At 37.2% G+C, this 22,043-nt stretch overlaps 1 protein-coding gene across 1 annotated transcript; it reads right to left on the bottom strand.

Annotated features, from left to right (window-relative positions):
- Positions 1-2,085: 2,085 nt before the first annotated feature.
- LOC149002219 (putative magnesium transporter NIPA6) lies at positions 2,086-14,043 on the bottom strand. The gene is made up of 9 exons (XM_089137293.1): positions 13,474-14,043; positions 13,312-13,368; positions 12,833-12,923; positions 12,561-12,721; positions 12,353-12,480; positions 11,781-11,918; positions 3,634-3,726; positions 3,194-3,314; positions 2,086-3,071 (listed from the first exon to the last, which is right to left on the bottom strand). Exons 1-9 carry the CDS (start codon positions 13,601-13,603, stop codon positions 2,941-2,943), a joined length of 1,050 nt encoding a protein of 349 aa, XP_088993419.1. The 5' UTR covers positions 13,604-14,043; the 3' UTR covers positions 2,086-2,940.
- Positions 14,044-22,043: the final 8,000 nt, after the last annotated feature.

Here is a 22,043-nt window from a genome sequence, read left to right as displayed (position 1 = left end):
AAGTCCCCGGAAAATCGTCGAACCGGCGAAGTATCGCCCAAAATCGAACTATCGCCGCTGTTCTTCACCTTCTCCGACTCTGACGACGGTCACCGCTGCTCTTCTTCTTCAGTATCTCTCTCCCTCACTCTCGCCCTTTGCCGGCGACATCCATTTTCAGATATTTCTCGTTAGTTTCAGGTGAAGCAGAGCCCTTTGCGCTGCAAATTTCCGGCCAGCGAATCTCCCCCTCTCTCTCGTTTCAGGTGAAGGCATGAAGCAGTGGACTAGCAGAAAGGAAGATTGTGGTTTGAAAGAAAAAGGGAGAAAAGGTAAAACTACCTGTAACTTGATCGCAGGACTGTAACTTGATCGCAGGAAGTTTAGGAACAGAAACCGAAACCCCTCTGCCTCTTTATAGTTTATCCTTTGAAGAACAAGAGAACGCGGAAACCAGCTCTAATTCCAATATGAACTGAGAATCCGGAAGGAATCGCCGACTAATCGAAGATGTCCCGAGATAACCATGGAACGTGAACAACCTCCTTCAACTTCTGTTTCTTTTTCCTCTCCATCTTCTTGGTCTCGTGTTGAGGATAAGTTGTTTGAGCAAGCTACATCTAGAAGGAACTCCTGATCGATGGTATAAAATCGCCGAAGTATCGACGAAACATCGCCGTGTCGGTGGTGTCGCCAACCACCGACACGGCGACATGAACAGACACATCGAACCTGGGCTCAAACATCATTACCATAATAAATAAACTCTTCAATTTTCTCAATTTCCTCCATTATCTTAATCTTGGACATATGATGTCCAAAACATAATTGTGTAAGACTAAAAAGGGGTAAAGCATCTCAATGATACCATGAAACACCTTTTCACATCTTAGATTTAATTTATGCTTTTCTTTCTAGGCTTCAGTTATTTATTTATCAGATAGAACCAAAAGGTTCATGCAATATTTGTTTACTGTTAACTATTTTGGTCATATCAAATATATTTAATTTGAACAAACGAACTGCATGACATAAGTCATAAGATGATGAGAATTCATGCCTTGTATCGATTTTATTTTTTTTTTTTCTTTTTTTTGAAAATGAGCCAAACAATGAATTTCATTATTGCTTGAATTTCTATGTGAGTAAATATTATTGTTGTCACCACCAAGGGGTTTGCACAGTTGACAATGATCAACGCCTATTAGTGAAGAGGTCAAGGTTCAACCTTCCCTAAAAAAAAGAAGAAAAAAAAACCGAACCAAACCAAACCCTAGCGGAGTATTTTGTTTGCTGCGAATCGTGCGATAATAACTGTCTGACCCATTTATTTGCTACCTGTCCAGTGTCCCTTATTTAGATCTAAGAATTGTCAATGATTTTTCTCAGCCATTAGGTCTAAAAGTTGACAAGTAGCAGATACATATCTACGCAACAGAAAATATAAACTCATGTTTGTAATTGCAAATCCAACACACTCACCGTCAACCCGCTTAATTGAGAAGAATGACGATAACGAGCTCTTGTTATCTATTTTAGGTAAGAGAGGATGTAACTGCCATTATCCAACTACGACGAATCTCAATGTCATTTGACCAACTATGAGCAAAGGTAACTACCGACTAGCCTTTTTCCCCCTCCATCCACACACAACCTAACGGACTGCAAATCGCTTCACTAAATCGAGCAAGGCTCGAAAATTTTGAAGGATGCATACATGGCTTGAAAATGGATGTCCCATGAAACATCACTTCCAATCTAAAATCTCCATCCAAAACTGCAGGGACAAAAGTCCAAGCCATCCAGAGAATTAGAGCTCTGGCCTCAATAGTCCATTGCTATTTCTGCTCCAAGGGGCATAATTGTTAGCCAAGAAAATCAGATTAAAATGTAATTACAGAATCAGTTTCAGCTTTGTTCTGGAAAGCAACTGTCTAGCACAGATGGTGATGTTGCTGTGTGCTAAGCCCAAGCTCACCAGTTCTTGAGTTTGAGTCTGCTAACAGGAAAGCCACAACCCCCCCCCCCCCCCCTCTTCTCCCTCCCTGACCAGCAACAATTTAAACTCATACCTGTGTGCTAGAATACAATAACAAAGCAGTAAGGGTAGGGTCCAAAGCAGAAGATTTAGAGAGACTGGAAGAAAATATGTTATAAATAAAGGGGCACATTCAGCTATGTCTTGTTCATCAAACAGATCTGTGTTTGCTAAGAACTAAACATAAACCAGGTGAATCTCAGAAGGGAACCGCACATGTTGAAGGAGACGTCAGAAAATTCATCTTGAAAATCAGTATGCAACATTGGTTTGGCAACGGCTCCACTACATAAGAATGTCGAGGGTAACAATTTCAAACTTCTTCCCTGTTCGTGTACTCATATCCTCCCTCTCCTCACAGGAAGGGGTTTATTACTAACTAAATTTGAGGATTACAAGTGAAACAGAACAATAAATCAAATATCACTATACAAGGAGGCAGTCAGTCTTCCTCACAGCCCCGAAATACCCAAAACTTGTGGGGTGCTGAAGAGGCATTCCACACAAAAATCACTTAAACATGCTGACACAGTCAGAAAGAATTCCTGCACAAGACCCAGAGGAAGTCGATGTTTCTCATGTCACCAATGAATCTGTTATATTTGCACAAATCACCACCTCCAGAAAACCTCCAGCACAGCAACTGCAAGAATTTTTAACAAGTATGCAGTGGCATGCATTGCAGCATGGAAGATATTTATCACCATAATCCTGACCTCTTCATCACTGACACCACAGCTAGCTGAACTAAATTCATTTAATCTTCATATAAGCCCCCAATATTTTCTGCTGAAATCCATTGGACTGAATAACGAGACTCATCTAAGCATAGTCTACTTTCTCAGCATTGGCAGAATTTCCACTGAAATTTCTTGTCTCTGTTATCCGATATGGTGGTATCAGTTTTGGAAAGTAGACAGCAACTAGTATAGCTCCTGTCTTCTCAAGCAGATATTCTCAGGAGGTACATTCTCTTCATCATGCTTTGATACTTCCCCATTTCCATTGCAAAGCCGGGTTGATAATGATGGGGATATGGGTGTGTAGTTATTACCTACATGAATGGGAAACATTAAGTAGAAGGTCCCAGATAGTTGAAAATTTCACAAATTGATTGTCTCATGATACTTTGATAGTATGGCTAAACGAGCAGAAATTAGCAAATTCATCATTAACCTATAAAAGATGGGCTCCTCTCGAAGTCTTTTGTCACGTGCAATAAGATGGTCCCAGAAAGCACAACAATAAAGCCGCATATTTCAGACACAATGCTCCCCGCACTTTGGCTATCCCAGTCCTGACACAAGCTACCAGAACCAAAAGTGAGAAATTCACCAGAGAAAGGCTATTTCTTAATATTTCAATTCAACTTTCTGTATATCCTAGCATGCTGGGGCTATTTCTTCTGATATTTATTTCATCAATTCAACTTTCTACATATCCGAGCATGCTGGACTTAAAATCAAAGAGATGACCAGACCCAAGCAATTCTATGTTTTGGATAGGTTGGGGTTTCAACCCAATAAGCTAATCCAGAAAGGAGTCACTTTGTACAATGAGAAGAAATGGCGCCTCAAACACTATATGAAACCAGTAGGGAAACGGTCTGTTTATACCTTGAACATTATGACACTTGCAAGAATAGTAAGTGAGGTGAACATGACGTAATATATGGGAGACACAATTGCAGTGTTGAAGGTGTCAAGAGCCTGAAACAATGAAGGAGGTTAATGAAAGAATTCATAATAAGATGGGACTGAAACCGCGGGGGGGGGGGGGGGGATGTAAATTGATTGCGTTAAACTAGGAAACTAAAGCATTTTTCATTTAGTGACAAATAAAGTTTGCAAGAAACAGTTAACGAGTAAATTTGAATAAACTCAAATTATTCACCAGGTAAGAGTTGAAGCTGTTTGAAGTCTACAACAGCTTCAAGAATTTATAAACTCACAAGATACAGTTAATGGAGAAATTTGAATATAAACTCTAAAATTATTTACCAGGTACGAGTTGAAGTCTACAACAGCTTCAATTATTTATAAAGGTTTAATGTAGGACTTGATTTTTGGCAAGAAAAAGAGACATGTGCAGCCTCCATACCAGCCCCTCCAGGTACATTGTTGTCATTTCAATTTCACAGATTTATTAGTGAAGCTCTGTCAACCATGACATATATGATAGTACATGACGTTCAACTGTCATACAGTTATTAAATACAATCACAATAAAGCTTTTATTTTCTTTCTAGGACTAGATTTTAGAAATTAAGTATGCATCTAAGTCCTTTTTAATCCCACAAAACGGAAAAACTAAACCTAACCCAGAAATCAGCGCAATTCGAGCTGGATCCTTTCAACATCCTGTTAACTGGTCCTCAGTCTTTCTAGGTTATATTATTCTGAGAACGGATTCTAAGTTACTGTTGAAGGTTTATTTTCCCATTTCCTCTCTTTCTTCTTCATTATCATTGCTGGTTCTTCCTCTTCCTCTTCTTTTGAGGTTCTCCCTTCTCCTCTTTACTCCTACCTTCTCTTCTCTATTCAAACACTTGGGCAGTAGCAACCCCCCCCCCCAACCAAGAAAAAGAAACCTTCATTTATCATGGTAGGGGAGTGAATAATGTAAATTTACATTATTTATTGTTGCATTATTTATCTTCTCAATGCTTACATCTTTTCTTGCTGTTGGTGACTCAGAAGTAATACTCAAGCATCCTGTCACCCAATGGCCCAGGCTCCCCTCCACACCTTGAGTCACCATGACATATTGTTAAGTATGGAAACAGTCTCCCAATGAAAGTAGAGGTGAGACTGTATACATTATAACCCTCCCACACCCTAAGTGGCAGGAGCCTCATGCACTAGATATGCCTTTTTAGTTTTGTTAAAGTTGCCCACCTGAGTAGTACTGATGGGGAAGAAAGAACAATGGGCAACTCTCCAAATGCTATAACAACTAAGCCACTTTTGTTGTGGGTATCATGCCCAAATAAAGGAAGACGTTTGGTGCATCAAATTCGCAGCTTGAACCTCAGTGGTGCATCAAGTTCGCAGCTTGAACCTCAGCCTTTGTGCATCAGGTCACAGCTGTCACTAGGGGGGAAAAACCCTAGCTAAACCCCTTCTACAGTGATTATAGGATCTCATAAGTCATAATATCAACCCTACAAACATTATGAAGTTCTATACAACAACAAAACTCAGCTTTATCCCAACTAAGAGGGGTTGGCTTAATGGATCCTTGCCCCCAAATCAGCTCATTCAGGGCCATGCTTGATAGAAGGCATATGCTATGCATGTCCTTCCCATCACTTCTCCTGGGGTCATTTTTTGGTCTACCCCCAGCTCTTTTATTCTTCTTATCTGAATTAAATCACTATCCTATAATGGAGCATCCAAAGGCCTTTGTTGAACATTCCTATGCAACCTAAAATGGCTTTCTTGTAACTTTTCCTGTATTGGAGCTGCTCCCAAATCAGCTCCAATATTGATCATTCTGTACTTTCTCTTTCCTAGTTTTGCCTGCATCAATTTTAATATCCTCCTTTACAATTCACTTCTATCTACATGACACTTGTGAACTACCTAATGTTCTGCACCTGATGTAAACCCATATTTAGGTCTAAGGGTAGGAATTTCCCTAAATCTAAGGGCTGCCCAGGAAATTCCAGCAAAGGTGAATGGGTATCCTAGGGTGGTTTATAGGGTGTTTTATCACTCTCAAGCTGTGCTGTAGTGTGAATACACATCTGGACTTTTTAGCAAAATTCAGAAACTAGGGTTGGGGAGGTTTTGGCTAGAGTAGTAAGGAAGGTAGGGGAGGTCCTAGATGAGGTCACAGGGGTTGGGGAAGGGGAACAGGGGAGTTGTAGGGGTGGGGGAAGCTGCTGTGAAGTGCAGCAGCAAGGGCAGGGGTAGGGAAGGTTGCACAGAAACATGAGAGGGCTGGGGGCTCTTGCGTGAGAGAGAGAGAGCAGGGGATGGGTTGGGGAATTTCTATACTTACTTGATTAATGCTGGAATTCGACTCTGGCTTCTTGTCTATTGATTGTAGAAGGCTGGAATGAAGAAGAAGAAGAAGCTGATATTGCACAATTCTTACTCAACCAAGGCCCCTTCAACTAGGAAACCCTGATCCCAAACTCCACAATTTTATTAATCATCAAAAGTGAAAATTACATAGACTGCTAAGCTATTTATAGCTTCAAAAGACTCTAACTTACGTGGGATTCCTTAATAGATAAGGATCCCACCACTTGACCAATACTCTTGGATTGGACTCTAAATGCTTAAAAAGACCTTAACTCTAGGTGGGAATCCTTCATAGATAAGGATCCCATGACATACAGGGACTATTGATTTGAAATCTGCTAATAAAGACACATGTTAAAACCAGACTTCAAGTTAACTTAAATAAGCACATGCTGAATTCTTTTTCATTAAACTCTTAGGCACATGCTAATTAAGATAACAAGGACTCAACAAAACAACTTTTAATCAAAACAAAACTCCTAAGACCAATCCAAACACAACTTAACTTACAAATTTAAACTCCACTAAAAGTTTAGAATTAATCTAGAAAAAATTCCGGCATTAAAAAGGCGGGCAGAATGCCCAAACTACCCCATAATAGGGGTTTGGCCAGGTTAGGGTGGCTTCTTGGAGCCATCCTAGGTGCCCCACTTAGGGTTTCGGTAAAGGGGGGTGTTCCTTGTGTTCACATTAGCACCAGTCACATGACAACCTTATAAAGTTTAAAAATGAATATGTCGATCACACAAAATACCAAATGCACTCATCCACAAATATCTTTCTAATTCTCCGCAAGACATCATCCTCTTTATTCATGATAGAACCAATCACCTAAAATAACCACTTTATGGAACCTCCATTTCATTGATTTAACCACTTCAATATCCTGTCATTTATAAACCACATACACCATTTTCATCCTACTTATCCCTTCCTCTTTCTCTAGATTTAAAATAGTCAAATGAGACTTGTGACGCATGACCTCTTCCCCACAAGTATGGGATTCCCAACTGAGTAACCCTCCTAGGGTCCCATTCTACTTGTCTTAAAGACCTTTTGATTCCAAGACTGATCTCCAAACTCACTTGGTGCACTCCCTCCTTTTGTCACATCCACAAAATGATATCATCAGGAAAAAGATAACACCAAGGAGCTTCATCTTAAGTGTCAATGTTAAAACCTCAATAATAAGCATAAGAAAAGAAGAAGGGGGGAGGAAAGACGGAAAAAAAACCCTTAAAATTGGTACTTGATGTAACCCAATTGCAGTTGAGACTTTACTACCTTGACCCATCCACAATCCTTTGACAACCAAACTCCCCACATGATCAAACATATCACTAAGTATGTCCACATATTTACTTGAAACATTTCCCTTCTCTAGTATTTGCCGCCTTGCCAGATTAACTCTACAAGGACTCTATCACAAGTTTTTCTTAGGTGAATAATGTGTATAAAGATCTTTTTGCAATCTCTAAATCTTTTCATAAGTCTCCTAAGTAAATAGCTTCAATCATGGATCATCTTGGCATAAAACCAAATTGGTTCTCTATAATAGTAGTTTCTTAAATCAGGTGGGTTTGAAAAACTCAACGTATTTCCGAGGTATTACTCATTTGTTTTATGTCTCCATGGAAGATATATATTGACTCTCTAAATGCTATTGATATGATTCATTTATGGTTCTCTTAGTGCAGTTGCATTAGAAATAATCCCCCGCATGAATTCCTATGTGTAAGCTAAAATGGACCCCAATGAGCTGGAACTGATCTTTGAGTGGTTATATTATCTATATTTTTGGGTTTAATTGTAATGGGCCTAATACAGAAGTCCATAAAGTGGGGGAGTTGTAGTGCATGTGATTGATAGTTACATGTTTGAAGTTGACTAGAATACCACTAGCTAGCCAAATAGAATTTTGTTTTGATTTTGCTTCATTAATATATGAGTGCAGAATCTGACTTTTGAAGAGTTTTGTGTTGTTGAGCAATGCATACAGGAATCATATATATATATCTGATTTTTCTCTTCTTTCTCTCTCATTTCTTTTGAGTGGATAGCTCTCATCTGTTTTAGCTGCCTTACCATCGACTTTATTTTTCCACTTAATAATACAGATTCTTCTTTTACCTCATATCTTATCACAAGTTCAATCGTTGGGCCTGATTGCATCAGAAATCCAAATTTTGTATTTTCAGGTCGTATTAATAAGAGTATCAGACTGCAAGCAACAGTCTTCACACCGACATAAACATGGCAAGGTAAAACAGCAAGGACTTTTTTTAATTCACAAGGGTTCTACCCAGTACAACAAAACTCTCCACTTCTACTAATCTCAATATGTTAACCAACAACCTTGCAAGTCCTTGATGATAAAAGTACCATATAATCTTCTTCTTTTTGGATGCTTAAATAATTCATTACCAAAGAGAAAATTTTACAAGAGTACAAGCAACAAGCAACCGACAAGCAAGCAACAAGCCCGGACAAAGCGAGAAAAAAGCCTCAACTAACAAGCAACCTAAGAGGCATGGAGCTTAGCAACTAGTTAGAGCAACAAATGAAGCAAACTAGATACACAAGCATAAGAGGCCCAAGGTCGAACAAAGACAATGAGCCAAGCAAGGATTTAAGGGCAACAATAATAGCAACTTGTTACATAGCACAAGTGATCCATAGCCAACCATAAGACTAGAAAACAACCATGGAAGTGGACCAAAAGGGGCCCAGCTGAACCGATGCAGTCTCCCGATCCAACAGAGCAATAGGAAGCTTAGTTAATCTTAGTTCTTGATTTCTATCTCATCTTTAACCATCCTAGAATTTCTTGATGCCAGACTGCCAGTTAATTTTCCTTCAATAAATATTTGAATCATCAAGAGAGACAGGTAGAATCGGAAATTGGTAGAAAACAAACGTGTCTCTGTTAGTTGCATCTTAAATTGTTAATCAGACAATTTCTCAACGTGCTTGAAACATTTTCTATGGAAGAGTAGATAATTCTATCTAAACTGCCTTTAAATTTTTTATTTACCAACACCCTTCAAACTTCTTCTTGTAAGTCCTTGAAACGTATATGAGCACTGAATAAAAATTTGTCTTCAAATCATGAGTACTTGATTTTCCATTGATGTAACCTTAGAAGGACTAAGGGCCAAATAGCAGAACCTTTGAACAGAACCAGCTCAATGTGGGCAGAATTAGGGATAGGGTTTCCAAAAGGGCAAACCAGGTGTCGAAGCCTTCCACATAACTACACAAGCAGAGTCCCTGAAGGGCAGTTTTCCTACGCAACCTTACCCCTTTTTTCTTTTTTCTTTTTTTTCTCTTTTTCCTTTTTTTTTTTTTTTCTGGGGGGGGTCGGAGGGAGGCGCTGAGAGGCTGTTTCTACACCTTGACCTCAGGCTAAAGCTGTGATCCACTAACTACCGGACATGGATTAGGATTGGGTATAGAAGGTGCTGGTTTCAACGTCAATCCAACTTTTAGAGCTAAACTGATGGCTGGAATTGGAGATCTAAAGGGGTTCTTGGGAAATTTAGCTTTTGCTTGAATTTATGGATCAAGGACAAGTTGGGGCTTTGGCGGGGACCGGATGGGGCCTTTATTGAGGGAATGATGTTCCTAATATATGAAGGAATTCTGATGGTTAGAATGGCTGGAATTTAGGTTTGAAGTTTCTAGTTTGGGAAAGTTTTGATTGAACAATGAAATAAATAGTTGGATCTCACATATATGGAATTTGGACAGTACACTTGAGTTAGGGTATGGATGATGTCCAAAGGAGATGTAGATCCAATGCTTGGATTAGCTGTGCAGAATCTTCTCCAAAAAAAAACCTTGCTTATGACCTAGAAGATCAGGGGATCTAATTCGTCTACCGTAGTTGCAGTCCTTTAGTGGCAGCAGCTTTTGCTGGAAAAATGAGTAATCAACTATGTTGAAGGAGAATTTTAATGAAACCTCCCAAGCTTCTCATCAACAAGGAGTACACGGGCCCCGACCAGTCTTAAGCAACTTAGTTACCAAGCAAATAGCATCCTAGAATTGCAGCAATAACTAAGGAAGAACATTCTCACACACAAGAGAAAAAGGCAGCAGCAGCAGCAGCAATTGAAGCAAAGATTTCAACTAAACTGATTGTAATAGGGGGGTAATCAGCCTATTGTAACTTTCAACAGAAAAGGAAAACCACAAAGCGGAGATTTAGCTAACAGACTATTGCAATTTCTAATTTAAAAGAAAACTACTTAGCCAAAACATAAGCAGTGATCCCCTACTCAAATTGTGGCAGAATTTGAGGTTCCTAATCAACTGCTAAGCTCACAATCATGGGTATAATTAAGTTGCGCTCAATACTGAAATTGTTGAATCTTTAAAACAGAAAATGAACTACACAAATAGACCCAACTTCTTACTCAACCTATATACCAATATTCTATCCCTCAACCCCAGCCCTATCCAACCATCAATCATCTTTTGATCAAGTTTCACCCCTCATGCAAGGATCATGCAACAACAATTTTAGACCCTTTACACCTGTAGATCTGTGATATTCCCCACTACTCTTTTAGCCTGTCCCCTGGATTGATTTGGCAGTTTCAGCTTAGTTTATGAAATCAATACAAAGGCCTGAGTTTGCCAATTGCATAGAGACATTTTGCACTATCACTTACATTATCTCAGACCTAATCTTTACATCCCTATTCCATTATTAGTCCCCAAACTGCTATCTACAATCTGACTGATTTTTATTCCGTCACATACCTTTTTCCTTCAGCTTTTACGGCTGCCTTGAAAATCTCAGAAGTGCGATTTATCCTCTCATTTAAGACCTGTCCTGGACTATTTCAAGCTTTCAAATCTGTCCTATTGAATGTCACATCAAATATAATTGCACCAAGACGTGGTCATATAGAAATCATCTACTTCCCATAGAAGACTCTAGGCACCATCAACCGGTTTCTTTTTAAAAATGCTTCAGAAAATTTGCACTGAAATTTATATTAAACAGAAATAAAAATATTTTCTCACAGGATGAAATCTTTGTATTGTCATGAAACCAGAGGCACGATTTGGGTTGGGTTCCTCTTTTCCATATCTTCCCACAATTTAACAGGAAACCAAAATATGTTAGTTAAAGAAATATTATTAGAGGCTAGTGAAACAAGCAAATTCACTAAAAAGCTACTTCTCACCCTTTGCCATGAAAGTATCCCACACCATGGTTTGAAAGATCTACCAGGCAAGTGCTTAAGTATGGTTTTTTCAACATATTACTCATCATAAGGTTCTGTATCCTGGTCCTTAGTGTAAGACAAATGTCTCAGAAGTTTAAACTTAAAACAGTCCACAAGCCCTGTTGCTTAATGCCAAAGATCCTATTTTATAATTAACTAGAGAAAATATTGAAAAGGAAAGAATCTAGAACAAAAATATGCATCAGGCCAGAGAACATACAATTGCTAGTGGTAAGTTTTCAAATTGTACAACTCACAAAACTCAATCACGATGAGAGTTAAAATTTGCTCGATGGAAAATGGAAACACTCTTGACTCCAATGAAGGGGCATTTACCACAACAGTAATCCATATTTTCACATCCCTTTTGACATGTGAGTACACTTCAATTAGCAGCCCTAGATGGAATACCAGTTGATCATAAACTTGCAGACCGAAAGATGAACTCTTCTAAGCATGAAAACAGTAATGACAAGAATAACTCACACTAACCTTGTTGAGATAATTCATTTGAGTAACAACACATGTAATCACCACCACCATAAAAAACCACGTCTCTGGGTATATTAATTGATTATCACCCTCAAAAGTTAATTTGAGGGAAATCCCAAGGGCCTTAACACTCATCACCTGCAGAGTAAACAATGCTCAATTCAATTAAAGTCAACTTAGCTTTTATTTCCATTGAGCTATGTTTTTAAAGCTACTGGATGATACTCTTTAGAATAATAATGCAAATACTATGAACACTCTGGTCCTTTTAGCTCCTGATCAAGAGCAAGTAGCTAAGTAACACTGGCAGTCTGGCATACTGGTGAACCAACTGTAACTTCATATGAGCTTATCAATATCTATAATGAACAGTAATCATTATTCCACTAGTTACAGTAATTAAATCTAGCAAAACTAGGTCTCAAGGAACGTTTGGAGGTTACCCCTCTTCAGCACCTTCACCTTTTTTCTTTTCTTCTTCTTCTCTTTTTTTTTTTTTTTTTTTTCCTCTCCCTTTTGGGTAGGGGGTTCTCAAGTACCTATTGCAGAAACTAGAGAGTTGACCAACTCACCGAGAGGGAGCCCATCAAAGAACAAATGCCTGTAAAAACCAGCACATTTGTATGTCCACATATTGGTGCGAAATGGAAGACTAGAATGAAAACCAGCACAATCACTGATGCCACGTAAAGCAAAAATGCTGAAACATGAACAAGTCGTTTATTAACATTATATTCAAAAGAAGATGAGGAAACTGACAAGAAAGTGAGCAACTCTGACCTGTTTGTGTCGCCATATTCCATATTTGCTGAACTGAAGTGATTGCACCCTCTTCTGGTGCGTGGAGAACAATAATGATTGAACCAGAAATGCACATTACACAGCCCAAGATCCCCAATTTATGTAACTTCTCTTTTAACATAAAGTGAGCCAAAACAGCACTATACCAGCCATCCAACCCATCACAAATGTCAATAAGAAGCATAATGACCTTATAAAGTAATAACATAAATACCTGTAAGAACTTGAACAGATTAGAAAGACCAACCTACCTGACAATAATGCTCAAGGCTCCAAGTGGGGTAACAAGAACTGCTGGGGCAAATGCATAGGCCACAAAATTTGCAACCTCTCCCACAAACACTAAACAGATTAAACAAACAGATATAGCAGACGGTCAGTGACAAGACCAAAGGCCAAAATGAACAACAGTGTTTGTATTGGTTACTCCAGCCAATAATGTATACGAAAGAGATGAGACCCCCAAGATGAACTCAAAAGATTGGGGCGGGTGGGGGTGGTGGGGTGGTGATGGGGTGATTTGAAATCAGTAGCTTAAGAGAGAGCCATATATGAATTGGTGTTCACCCTTAAGATAAACTCGCATTGCTGAAACAAGCGAGAAGAAAGTACTAAATTTCCGAAACCAAGCTCGAAATTATTACAAAAATTAATAACCTAACCTAGGAACAGCATAACAACAAATGAAAATGAAACATTCTCAAACAAAAAGGCTTCGAATTTTACTTACTCGTGCACATCCCTGCCCACCAGAGAGGTTCCAAAAGATAAGAATACCCACCAACTCCTGCAGAAACAAAAAATCCAAAGAAACCCATTAATGAAAACCACAAGAAAACAAAAACCCATAAACAAATTCTCAAGTCAGTCCAAAAGTAGAATCAAATCTCACCTGCCCGAACTCCAGAAGCAGCAGCTGCTCGTTTCAGACCCTTCTTCTTAATTATGAAGCTTGCCCCTATAAAAGCACTAGAACTAAGAGCCAAAATGAAACCTACTAGATTGTCTTGAGAAGAACCCATCTTTCAAATGTTCTCTCCTTCTTCTTATCCCTTTTCCTTCGTGGAATTCCGTTGAGAAATTTCAGATCATCGGTGTCGTCGTCCTCCTAGCCATCGCCGATATCCTCTGTTATTGTTGGGTAATCTGAGAACAGTGTGATTCCATTTCAGACAACATATATAGTCTTCACTCGTTTCAACTCTACAATCAGCACCTTCTATCATCAATGATGGTAATAAGATTGTTCCTGAGCATATGGAATCTGCGAGGGCTATGACCCACAATGGAATAACCTAGCTGTCCATATCATTCTTGCTTTCTTCCCTCTATTAATTTTGGTTTCGTGTTCTGTTAATTGATTGGCTTTTTCCTATGGGCTAATGGAAGAATCCAAAGCCAAGGAAAACGCCGAACGGTCAACAGTAAGGAAGACGATTGTCTACGTTTCTGAAATCTTGCACCGGAGAAGGGATTTTTTTTTAATTATTCTGTTCTGTTTATACCATTTAAATAAAGAGGGGAAAGGCAAGGAATGTCCCATGAGATTAATGATTTTCCTGAAGAAAAAAAATTATATAATAATAGCAAACATGCAACCGCTCATATGTCTAAGAGCCAATCAGCCTTTTGAGAAAAAATGAGCATGAGATATGTTACCAAAAAAGTAGCAAGAGATAAATAAAACCTTAATTTCATCTAGGAAATGCCGTGATTAGAGCCAATTGCTTCTGGATAGAGATGCTTACGTTTATAAACGTTGCTTAATGGGTTTGTGCTACTCTTCTGCATTTCAATGCTACTCTTCTGCATTTCAAAGAATTTTAAATTTTAATTTCAAAGGGATTGGCTTATTTGGCAAAAGCGTCCCATTGTATGAGGTCAAAGGTAAAAAAATCAAATCCAATCTTTTGGACTCAGGACAAAGTCTTGTCATATATTTAAATTTTAAAGTAATTTTCATTTAGACTTGTTATTGAGATTTGATTTAAGTTATTTTTAAGGGTAATTTTCATCTGGACAATCCCTGTAGTATAGAAAAAGTCAATTTAAGGACAAATTATCACTTTTATGACAAATTTGCCTTTTTTTTATTTTTTTTTATTTTTAAATTTAAACAAAACATGAAAAAAAATGAAAAAAAAAAATTCAAATTCAAATTCAAATCTTTGAACCAGAGAAATGCGATTGTTAGCATTTGAAATCAAAAGAGTTGTTTAAGATCGAAACATCATGCCATTCAAAATCAAAAGAGTTGTTTAAGATCGAAACACATGCCATTCGAAATCAAAAGAATTATTTAAGATCGAAACATCATGCCCTTGAACCTCGCGTCGAAGCTCTGCCACTTGAAGTTTTCTTAACCCTTCGAGCCATGGAATCACATCTTTCTTATCGTCGGAAGTTTCAGATTTGTCTTCTCCGATACAGTCTTATCTTCGAGCCATGGAATCACATCTTTCTTATCGTCGGACGTTTCAGATTTGTCTTCTTATCGTCTTTCGCCATGAACCGGTGTTTAAGGTCATGATACTTCTGTTTATAGTTCTGTGGCTTCCAAAGACGAAGAGAAGTGTTTCGGTTCTGTATTTCCATAGCCACAGAGTCCCAACTATTGGTTCCATGACGGTTAATGGCACATGCCAACAACAGCTTCTCCCAAATCCCCAATGATTGCTTCACAACATCTTCGACTTTAGCCATGGTTTCTCATATCTGACGCTCCATCAACCTTTCTGCAATTTGTAGATAATTTTTTTTTTTCAAAACTAGGGTTTTTTTCCCTTTTTATTTCTCTTCGGATTTCTCGTCACTTAATGAAAATTTACTTTTTTCAAATTCTTGAATCTTGTTTCCACTTACCTGAGTTTTCCAAAGTAGCCCCGTGAAGCTAGAGAGTTTAAGCTAAGGATTCAAAGTTTAAATGAGTTGAATGAAGAAACATTTAAGTGTTTGATGTTCTTAGAGCAGTTGTGGTGTTTCGCTACAAGTTCGAAGAACGGGATTTTGAGAATCACAAATGAATATTAACTTCTTTTTTTTTTTCTTTTTTTTTCTATGTTTTTTGTTTAAATTAAAAAAAAAAGGGTAAATTTGTCATGAAAGTGATAATTTGTCCTTAAATTGACTTTTTCTATAGTACAGGGGAGGTAGATGTAAAGTTTCAGTTTTTTTGGACTAAAAATGACATAGACCAAACCTCATGGGGTCCAGATGAAAATTACCCTATTTTTAATTCAAAAGAAATAATATTTTGCATTTGTCTCTCCTATGGTATATATAATACCAATTAAGGACAATGGGTCATCATTTTTTTAATAAAAATGCCCTTATAGTTTTTTAATTTTCTTTTTTCAATTTCTTAGCTACTCGGTGAGATCAACACCTCTTAGTGAAGAGGTCGTGGGTTTGATTATACTTGATGATATATTATATAATATCCTCATTCTTTATATATATTTCAGAAAAAGAGGATGTCATGTATCCATAAATCATCTAGCGGTGTACTGAGAAAATCTCTTGCAAACCTTCCTTGTTGTTCGATGAAATCCATTTCCACAAGAAAGCAAAATCTAAAAGAAAATACTAATTACTCGTATACAAGAGATAAAACGTCGTTTCTGCTAGAAAATCCCTATGATAAGAGCCAATTGTTTCTAGATAAAAAAGCTTACATGTATAACTTGCTTAATGTGTTTGTTTTTTTTCATCACTTCGAAAAATAAGTCGTTCCAACTTCAAGGGATTGGCTAAGTTGTAATGGCCTAGCCAATGATTGGTTAGTCAAGCGGTTAAAGACCGCCCTCCCACGAGGAGGTTAGTTCCCACCTCATAATAACAAGCTACTTTAACCCCGAGGGGTGGCTCAGTTGGCAAAGCCCAACGCTTCCATGTAGGAGGTCAGAATTCGAATCCCCTCGGGGCCTGGGGCGAAGCCCTGCCTATATTAATTATATAAAAAGGGCCTTGAGGATGTAGTCGTGGTGTGCGCAAGCTGGCCTGGATGAACCTCATTTCCAAAAAAAAAAAAAAGTTGTAATGGCCTATTAATGAATGTTCTCTAATTTATTCCATTCTCAAAACTAAGAAATTGAACTCCAAAACCAAGGTCAAGGGAATTGTATGATAGATACTAGGATTTGTATTTCATTATGCTCGAATGTGCTTATGTTATTCTATGATTGAACATAAATTATATATTGTATTCTTGCATTCATTTTTACTTTTTCATGCATTCATTGGGACCATGGAAATGAGATTGGCCACATGTGGCTTATAACCTTGAGCATAGTGTTATATATTTCCATTCATTAAATTCTATAATAAAAATATTTGCATCCATCAAATTTAGTAATATGATTATTAAATTTACTCATGAAAAGTGGATATGATTGTGGATGAGATATGGTTTGGTGTAATTATTGTGCATATATAATGACATGGCAAGGGTTTATGTAAATGATGTGGGCATGGGATTCAGCATGTTTGACATAATGTATGTGTGGAATCATATGGAATGCATAGCTTGATAAATCTTGACATGCTACAGTCCTACCAATGGGGAAATTGAGGTTGGGTCAACTAGTGGTGTGGATTTCCATATTTGTTTATGATTTATGTTTACGCTATGAGTGATGTGATGTAAGGGTGAGAGTGATGAGAGTGATGAGAGGTGATCAGTGTAGTGTTATTAAGCAAAAACTAAATCTATCAGGGGCCACAAGGTAACACTAGTAAGGTGTTTTCCAGAGTAAGGACCAAATCTTTGGGGGGGGATCTGGAGGAATGCTAATAGGGTTGTTGCTAACCCAAAAAAAATGCCAAATCATTGAGGGTTAGTGTCTTCTAATATTGAGTAGCATGATGAGTAGAAGACCTATGCATAACTAGGTAATTACACCCTTGAGGGGTTTTATATCTCCGCCTTTGTGGCGTGTCTGTGTCTGTGTTGATGTCCACCTTTGTAGTGTGTCTCAGCAGGCGTTGGTGGTGGATAGGTTTATCATATCCATTGTGTTTTACTGGCTTTGTAGTAGTTACAATCAGTATCACAAGGATTTATTGGGCTTGACCCATCCTCAAATTTTATTTTTCTGCTTTTGTTTGGTGTTTGTGTTCGTATTTTCTTTAAAGGTTATGAATGAATGTTGAACTTTTGGCCAAAAAAAAAATACCATGTCACGACCTTTCCTAGCCGGGGCAAAGGTGTTGGGGTAGTAACACATGGCGGTTGCACGATGGGTGCTAAGGAGAGACATGCATTGTTGTTTGCGATTCCAAAGTAAGGGTCAAATCTATAAAGGCTGCAAATCAACAATAATTCACCATTCACTGCATTGTATACTACCAAGGGTAATTTTCATCTGGACCCCCTGAGGTTTGGTCTATGTCATTTTTAGTCCAAAAAAACTGAAACTTTGCATCTACCTCCCCTGTACTATAGAAAAAGTCAATTTAAAGACAAATTATCACTTTCATGACAAATTTACCCTTTTTTTAATTTAAACAAAAAAAATAGGAAATAAAAATGAAAAAAAATTAATATTCATTTGTGATTCTCAAAATCCCGTTCTTCAGAACTGTAGCTAAACACCACAACCGCTCTAAGAACATCAAACACTTGAATGTTTCTTCATTCAACTCATTTAACTTTGAATCCCTAGCTTAAACTCTCTTGCTTCACGGGGCTACTTTGGAAAGCTCAGGTAAGTGGAAACAAGATTCAAAAATTTGAAAAAAGTAAATTTTCATTAAGTGACGAGAAATCCGAAGAGAAATAAAAAGGGAAAAAACCCTAGTTTTGAAAAAAAAAAATTATTCATGAATTGCAGAAAAGTTGATGGAGCGTCAGATATGAGAAACCATGGCTAAAGTCGAAGATGTTGTAAAGCAATCATTGGGGATTTGGGAGAAGCTGTTGTTCGCATGTGCCATTAACCGTCATGGAACCAATAGCTGAGACTCTGTGGCTATGGAAATACAAAATCGAAACACTTATCTTCGTCTTCTGAAGCCACAGAACTATAAACAGAAGTATTATGATCTTAAACACCGGTTAATGGCGAAAGACGATAAGAAGACAAATCTGAAACGCCGACGATAAGAAAGATGTGATTCCATGGCTCGAAGATAAGACTGTGTCGGAGAAGACAAATCTGAAACTTCCGACGATAAGAAATCCGACGATAAAAAAGATGTGATTCAATGGCTCGAAGGGTTAAGAAAACTTCAAGTGGCAGAGCTTCGACGCGAGGTTCAAGGGCATGATGTTTCGATCTTAAACAACTCTTTTGATTTCGAATGGCATGTGTTTCGATCTTAAACAACTCTTTTGATTTTGAATGGCATGATGTTTCAATCTTAAACAACTCTTTTGATTTCGAATGCTAACAATCGCATTTCTCTGGTTCAAAGATTTGAATTTGAATTTGAATTTTTTTTTTCCATGTTTTGTTTAAATTAAAAAAAAAAAAAGGGCAAATTTGTCATAAAAGTGATAATTTGTCCTTAAATTGACTTTTTCTATACTACAGGGGAGGCAGATGCAAAGTTTCAGTTTTTTTGGACTAAAAATGACATAAACCAAACCTCAGGGGATCCAGATGAAAATTACCCTACTACCAAAGCAAGGCCCCAACATATGGAATCTGAGAGGGGCATCTAACAGTTCGGTAGAATTATGAGACTAGTCCAAGGGGTTGGCTCCGGCTTTATTTGTGTGGCACTATAGTTAAAAGACTAGCATACTAACCCCGAGGGGTGGCTCAGTTGACAAAGACCAACGCTTCCACATAAGAGGTCAGAGTTCGAATCCCCTTGAGGCCAGGGGCGAAGTCCCGCCTATATTAATTATATAAAAAGCGCCTTGTAGATGTAGTCGTGGTGCACGCAAGTTAGTCTTAATTGCATTTAACCTTATATGTTATTAGATATGTATGAGGACAATTGATTCTAAGTTGGGATTTTCTAACCTCAAGGAGGGTAGAGATTAACATTACCTTCACACCCGTATATCGATATCGCATATTCAAAAGGAAGGTCGGCGACTTTGAAGGTAATGTTATTGAATTTTTAGCTCCCCTGAAAAGGGTCTTTTGGCTTTCTTGCTACCACCAATAAGTCTTTGATTCATTTCTAGAATGATTTTATGGCCTCAATTAGGAATTTCTTTGTTCCCTCCAAATAAACACTAATTATCTAGTGAGGTTCCCTCTCGAGAGGGGTTTTGGCCCCTTCTCTTTACTCTTATATCCTAATTAACTTCTTATTAGTCAATTACACTTGGGAAAGTAATATAGTATTCTAAATCTACCTGAAGTGTGTGATTTCATAATTTATTTATGGGATAATTATTGTTGCCCCCTGTAGTTTGATTTTATTACTAATAAGACCATGTTCATTACGAAATTACTGTTGCCCCCCTTCCTTATAACGGTGTTAAGTAGCCGTTAAGTTTGAATATATAATGTCTAATTTGCCTTTCATTAAAATTAAGAAATCATTAAAATTAAGAAATTAAATGACGATGCTACCGCATTTATAAAAACCAAATTAAATGTCAATTTTACCATAAACTTCATTTATTTTGAATTAATGAAATTGGCAAAATCCAAATCCGATTTGGTTTCCCACCTTCACTAAACTTCATTTATTTTGAATTAAAGAAATGGGCAAAATCCAAATCCGATCCGATTTGGTTTATCGCCTTCACTAAGCTTCAGTTATTTTGAATTAAAGAAATGAGCAAAATCCAAATCCGATTTGGTTTCCCACCTTCACTAAAGTTCATTATTTTGAATTAAAGAAATGAACAAAATCCAAATCCAATTTAGTTTCCCACTTTCACTAAACTTTATTTATTTTGAAAATATTTTAAATGATATTCAGTTTTCAATTTGAGTTGAATTCGATTTCCTTCCTCTTCGGTTTCTATTTGAGTTTTATGCAATCGTTCTTTCTTTATTTGGTGTTTTTTTTTTAGAATGAAACAGATTATAGCTATTTTTTTTCTCCACAATTAATTAAAAATACTACTATAACTTGACAAAATGGTAAATAAGTAAAGAGATAAGTATAAGGGTATTTTGAGGGGTTTTTGAGAAAATATAAAGATGCCACATCATCAGTATACTAACGGAACTTATCAGCAGGGGGCAATAATAATTGTAGTCAAAGTTAAAGGTTGGATTAGTAATTTTAAAAAGTATAGGGGATACATTAGTAATAAAATCAAAGTATAGGGGGGGCAATAATACTTGTAGACAAAGTTAAAGGTTGGATTAGTAATTTTAAAAAGTATAGGGGATACATTAGTAATAAAATCAAAGTATAGGGGGGGCAATAGTAATTATCCCTTTATTTATTGTTGTCCCATTTTAAACAGTGAATAATAGTGTTAAGTTCTATTTTAACTAATTTATTAAAAGAAGAAAATATTTATTTGAGATTGGACATGTATCAAGAATCCATGGAAAATTTTCTCTCAATGTGTATAGAGGATTTGAACTTGAGGAATCTATTGAATTTTGTTGATTCATTGGTTAAGATTGCATGTGTTGTCATTATTGGCAACCAAATTGCAATATGTATTGAAAGTGTGTGGCTTATGAAGTGAAGGTTCCATAGAAGATTTGGGTGTTCGCTATATTTCTAAAGGGTGATTACCCAACAATGATCTTGAGCATTTATAGTAGATTTGAGAGCTCTAGTTGAAGAGAAGGTTCCTTACTATGGTGGATTTCATAGGTCACTATGCAAGGGTCATCTTGAATGAATTTTTAGATGGTCATGCAGTTGTCTTTTGGGTTCAACTTCAAATGGAAAACTGTAGTTCTTGAAATCTTTTTTCTAGCATACTTTTTCAGATTGTGATTCCGATATTAAATGAAGTAGTTATGGTGTTTCTCGAGTGGGTGCATGACACGCAAGCATATTTGGACAATTTGGAGATTAAAGAAAAATTGGTCTATAAGATGCTATTCTACAATAGGGGTTAGAATATAATTTTGAAGAGTTTTGAAAAAAGAATTAAGTCTTAAGGAGGAATGTGTTATTATAAAAGCTTAAATGATGTGAATCCAACGGCTATCAGAAGGCCAAGTATAAAGATTTCATTTTAAGGGCTGAGATTAATGCGCTTAGAGTTTTAATACTCAAGACGGAAAAGATTCCATCATGTTGCTTGTGGTTGGTCAAGAGAATAATATATGGCGTAATGCAAAGCATTATGACTAAGATGATCTACTATATCGTAGACTTAAGGCATAATCAAGTAAAATTCCATTTGAAATATGAAGTGTACTCTAATCTTACATAAAAGATACGACGGCTTAGATTTGACCCGCCACATTAAAGATATAATCCAACGGTTTCAAAAGTTAAATTCCATTTGAGATTCATCCAAAAGATATAATTGGACAATTCCTATACATTCGCATTCTTTCTCTTCCAAAACTCAATTTT

This window comes from Hakea prostrata, chromosome 10 (genome assembly GCF_041222555.1).
Source record: "Hakea prostrata isolate BN-2017 chromosome 10, UWA_Hpros_2, whole genome shotgun sequence".
NCBI classification, from domain to species: Eukaryota; Viridiplantae; Streptophyta; class Magnoliopsida; order Proteales; family Proteaceae; genus Hakea; species Hakea prostrata.
This window is presented reverse-complemented; position numbering and strand designations above follow the sequence as displayed.